This window comes from Etheostoma cragini, chromosome 5 (genome assembly GCF_013103735.1).
Source record: "Etheostoma cragini isolate CJK2018 chromosome 5, CSU_Ecrag_1.0, whole genome shotgun sequence".
Classification (NCBI taxonomy): Eukaryota; Metazoa; Chordata; class Actinopteri; order Perciformes; family Percidae; genus Etheostoma; species Etheostoma cragini.
The window spans coordinates 29,587,013-29,592,507 of NC_048411.1; the positions used below are offsets into that span (position 1 = coordinate 29,587,013).

The 5,495-nt window shown below is 44.7% G+C and overlaps 1 protein-coding gene across 1 annotated transcript; it reads left to right on the forward strand.

Annotated features, from left to right (window-relative positions):
* The first annotated feature begins 1,246 nt into the window (after positions 1 to 1,246).
* nkx2.7 (NK2 transcription factor related 7) lies at positions 1,247 to 4,858 on the forward strand. Its single transcript, XM_034870931.1, has 2 exons — positions 1,247 to 1,493; positions 4,311 to 4,858. The coding sequence occupies exons 1-2, from the start codon at positions 1,247 to 1,249 to the stop codon at positions 4,856 to 4,858; spliced, it is 795 nt and encodes a 264-aa protein (XP_034726822.1).
* The last annotated feature ends 637 nt before the right edge of the window (positions 4,859 to 5,495 follow it).

Below are 5,495 nucleotides of genomic sequence, written 5' to 3' on the forward strand. Positions count from 1 at the left end.
GGGGGGGGGGGGGGGGGGGGGGTGATGTCCAACAGCTTTACCATCAACATTGTCTTCCTGCAGCCGCGTTATTAGCGTCCCCAGGCCACAACAAACAGAAACACTATCCCTGATGTTGTGGAAGAGGAGAGGCGGCGGCGCCAGGCCGCAATGCTTCACTGACTGCAGCCGAGACGCGTCCTCACACACAGGAACGGGGACAGACTCGGCCTGTCCCACCGTCCCTCACACACAGGAACAATGACAGACTCGGCCTGTCCCACCGTCCCTCACACACAGGAACGGGGACAGACTCGGCCTGTCCCACCGTCCCTCACACACAGGAACGGGGACAGACTTGGCCTGTCCCACTGTCCCTCACACACAGGAACGGGGACAGACTTGGCCTGTCCCACTGTCCCTCACACACAGGAATAGGGACAGACTGGCGCTGTCAAACCGTCCGCACACAGGAACAGAAACGGCCTGTCCCACTATAGAACAGGACACAGCCTGACACGATCCCACACTGTCCTCACATACAGGAACAGGGACAGACACTGCCCGTCCACGATGTCCATCAGGACGGGACTTCTGTGGACATCGTAGAACACACAAAGTTCCTGCGGCCTCTCGTCTCTAAGCGTAGCTCCCATGGCGCCATGTTGATGCTACCAAGCCATCACCCGCCGTTAGCATCCCATTGACTCCCATTCATTCTGGCGCCACTTTGACAGCGAATAATGTTCCAGCTGAAGCGTTTAAAGCCTCCATATTTCTGTTGTTTATTGATTTATTTATTTATTTTTTCGACTATGTGTTTATATTTAATCACTCTTGATGCTCTGCAAACCCTTATAAGCATTTATTTATTTTCATTCATAAAACCAATCTATCTACATTTTACTACGATGTTTTTAATTGCTGTGAAATTTACACGTAATTTTGTAATAGCCTACAGTGTACTGTGGTATGACACTAAAGAAATCCTGAATCTTGAAATCTTGACCCCCCTCCCCCCCAACACACACACACACACAAACACACACACACACACACACATGCACACACACACCTGTGGCTGAGGAGTTCCTGTAAGGTGAGAAGGAAGGAAAGGAGGCTGGGGCTGACAGATCTGTCTTGACCCCTGAATGGTTTAAATGTCCCGGGCCATGCCCCTCACTCACCAGTCAGTCCACGGCAGCAGCACGAGCCGCAGCGCGTGAGCAGGGTCCGAGAAGTGGTCCAGCTTTGAAACCGTGTTGGGATGCAGACCAGTTCCACCTCCGGGACGCCTTTTTCAGTCAAGGATATTTTGAAGCTGGAGGAGCACCACCACCACGATGACTTGGAGAATGGATTTCCTTTACTGCCCGACCAAGTTGTTCCGATGAACTATCAGCACGTGCACGCGTGTGCGTCCCGGACCGTCCGGCCGGAGCCGCGCGTGCCCGGCCCGCAGGAGAGGCTCGAGGTGCACAGCAGGGCGGCGCGAGAGGAGACACTGGAGCAGGGTGAGACGTTCATATATATATATATATATATACTAATAATAATAATAACAATAATAATAATAATAATAATAATAATAATAATAATAATAATAATAATAATAATAATAATAATAGTAATGTAACGCTAGTGATTGACAGCGTTAACTATTAACTCGTCGTTATTACATACCAGTACTTTGTGCGCGTGGTTGGCGGAAGAGCATTTACTTTTTAATGAATCTTCTTCCAGCCTAGAACAACTTATAGCGTCTCATCATATCCCTCCGCCAACCTGTTACTGAACTAGCGGCAGGGTACAACATGTTAGATAGTCCCTTGTTAACTCAAAGAACAGAATACACTATGAAGCTACAATTGATGGAAATGTGTGACTTATTTTAGTAACCCTAAAACGGACTCATAACAAAACACACTTCAGCATGTCATCATATCCCTCCGCCAACCTGTCACTGAATTAGCGGCAGGGTACAACATGTTAGATCTAGAACAGAAGCTAACTGATGGAAATATGTGACTTCTTATTATGTGGCGATCATCTTTTAACTAAATAGACACAAAATAAATCTCATCTTACATTCTTCCCTTTCTTCAGATGAACTGTCCCATTGCAATAAACCACATCTCACAATAATAATAATAATAATAATAATAATAAGTGGGTTAGCGGTGGAAAACGTAGTCCGATCCTTTACGTAAAAGTACTAACACCACACTGTAAACATGCTCTGTTACTAGTAAAGTTCTGCTGTGAAAATGTTCCTTTAGTAAAAGTATGTAAGTAGGCCTAACTAGGCTATAATTAGGAATATTTAGGCCCACTTAAAATATTAATAGTAAAAGTACTCGATGGAGAAAAATCCTCCAATTGTAGAAAGTGTAAAGTATCCAAACAGTTGTGTGTGTAATGGTCTCATCATCTCAGGGCCGTCATGATGTTGGTTGGTTAAAACATTTTATTTTTTAAACTAAGTTTTGGGTGCTACAATCTTCATTTTGTGAAGTAATCAAAGGTGTCAGATGCATGTACAGGACGGCAGGTGTTCGGCCAGTGAGCGATGACAGCCGTTCATTGTCCCTGAAAGGTTGTTTCTGCCTCAAAATGACGAACCCGGAACTTCTTACCTGTTGAAAACCCTTTTTTTAAATGAGCAACACAGCGCATAAAACGCACTTTAGCACTATAGCCGCGGAGTGATTGCAGCAGGCCGGTCACAGGTTTCCATGTTAGAGAGACACGCGCCCACACAAGGACATCTGTTTTTGGCATGCAGGATAAAACATTAAAACACACACTACCTGTTTAAGATTAGTTTATCTGCACAAAGATATAAAGTACGCTACATATAATAGATTTAAACATATAAATAAAAAGAGAGAATTTCAGTGCAGGAGAGGAAGAAAAGGTTTTCTTTGACATAAGTATAAATAATGTTTTACTTATTAATGAGAAAGCAAAAATAAATATGAATATACACCCACTAGTATATACTGCAGAAATAATGTCGTGTACACTGTCAGAAACATGTCACTTGTAATAAAATATATTTTTAAAAGAAAGTAATATTCCTCAATTGAAACTGCCTCAATGTATTTTTTTAGGCTATTAAACAGAATCAAGTTAAAGTTATAGGTTATTTAAAATCTGAAATAGATGTATTGACAAGAAGTAAAGCTTTTTTTAGAGCACTTTTAAGCTTAATTTGCCCAAAGTGCTGTACAAAAAAACAATGAAATAAAAGCACTAAGGTGCTGAAGGCCTGGCTGTAAAAGCACATTTAAATATAAAAAGAAAAAGTAGAAATAAATTAAAAACACTAGGCTTTCAACTCAGGAAATAGTCGTGTCCAGGAGTGTTTTAAAGGGCAGACCGCAGCCGAAATGCGTTTTTTTTTTTTTAAACAGACTTTTCCTTTCTGTTTTACCAAGTTTCACTAGCGCTAAACCCACCAAACTCCATTCATAAAAGTGACACTTTTAGCGTCTATACAGCCAACATATTTTCACGTGTCAATCGGTAAACAATGTGTTTATTTTAACCAAAACTAGAGTTGTGATGGTTGGAAAAGTGAAAACACAACCCAACATGGCTTTTCATAGTTTTATATCGTTTCTGTTGACTTTGAATGAAGTGTATTTGACGATGCTTAAATTACTGTTTATTTACATGGAGTCTGGTGGGTTTAGCAAACTCAATCTAATGGATGTTTTTATGTTTAAAATAAGGATTTTACTCTTTTATCAGAAAGGTCGACCTCCTTAGAAATCATCATCAGGAAATGTTGGGCCTCAACTAATTGCACAGACGAAAGGTTTTTCTTTGCTTGCCAATTACATTGAAATGAGAAATCCAACCACTTGTCATGTTTTACAACAGTTTTTTTTTGGGGGGGGGGGGTTGCACAGGCCAGTTTTGATTATTCAGGGTTTTTTTAACCGTAAAGTAGCCTATAAGCTACGCCTATAACAAACCCGTTCATGGAGAAAGTGTTGAGTTGTTAGAAGCCAAATAGATAGATAGATAGATAGATAGATAGATAGATAGATAGATAGATAGATAGATAGATAGGCCTAGATAGATAGATAAATAGATAGATAGATAGATATTTATTGATTCCAATAAAATGGGAAATTATAGTGTTACAGCAGCAAAATCAGTCACACTGAACAGGCTTTAAATATAAATGAAATACTAGGATACAATATCTACATGAATGGGATAAAATACAAGAACAAATATTAAAATATATAGGCCTACAAATTGGTTTTAACCTCCAGTAACTTTGAGTGCCTCTGACTGTTTTCTTGTCTCGTGTGCAGAAATAAGCAGTCCGGAGAGTTCCCCTGACTGTGACAGAAGCCCCCCCAGCGGCGGAGCCCCCAGCCGGGCGCGCAGGAAGCCCCGGGTCCTCTTCTCCCAGTCCCAGGTGTCCGAGCTGGAGCGGCGCTTTCGGCAGCAGCGCTACCTGTCCGCCCCGGAGAGAGAGCACCTGGCCCGCGTCCTCACGCTCACCTCCACGCAGGTCAAGATCTGGTTCCAGAACAGGCGGTACAAATGCAAGCGGCAGCGGCAGGACAAGTCTCTGGAGCTGGCGGGGTTTCCCGGACCCAGGAGGGTGGCGGTGCCGGTGCCGGTGCCGGTGGTGGTGCGGGACAGCAGGCTCTGCGGGGCGGGTTCGCCTGCAGCGCCGCCGCCCTACAACGTGACTCTGGGACATTATAATTCTGTATTGTACGGAAACAGCGGCTTGTACGGCTGCGGTTATCACTCAGCCGCACAGCTGGCTGATGTAACATGTGGAAACAGCGAGGAGGCCTTTAACCACGCGCACTTCCACGTGTCTCTACAGGGTGTCCGAGGCTGGTGATTGGACCAGGAAACTGGGCTCTGCAGGGGCGGAGCGAGCAGGGGTTAGCTTCTGGGGCTCCAGGCCCGGATGTTCACTGGAGAGCCCTGATATTTTAGGGTCTTAAAACAACTTTGTGTCATTTCCATAGAAAGAAAACAGATAGAAAAGGCCATTTCCATTCAAATGAACATAGCAGAATGGTACGAGCAGCAGCCATTTTTGTGTGTAACATTGCCATGGTAACGTAGAAGTTTCCAATAAATCAGATGAATGATGATTCTGATAACTCAACTTAACTGTGTGCTAACCCACCACCGCTGGGTCTAACGTTAGCAGTCCGCTAACCCGCCACCGCTGGGTCTAACGTTAGCGATCCGCTAACCCACCACCTCTGGGTCTAACGTTAGCGATCCGCTAACCCACCGCTGGGTCTAACGTAGCGGTCCGCTAACCCACCACCGCTGGGTCTAACGTAGCGGTCCGCTAACCCACCACTGCTGGGTCTAACATTAGCGGTCCGCTAACCCACCGCTGGGTCTAACATTAGCTGTCCGCTAACCCACCACCGCTGGGTCTAATGCTAGCGGTCCGCTAACCCACCGCTGGGTCTAACGCTAGCGGTCCGCTAACCCACCCCCGCTGGGTCTAACGCTAG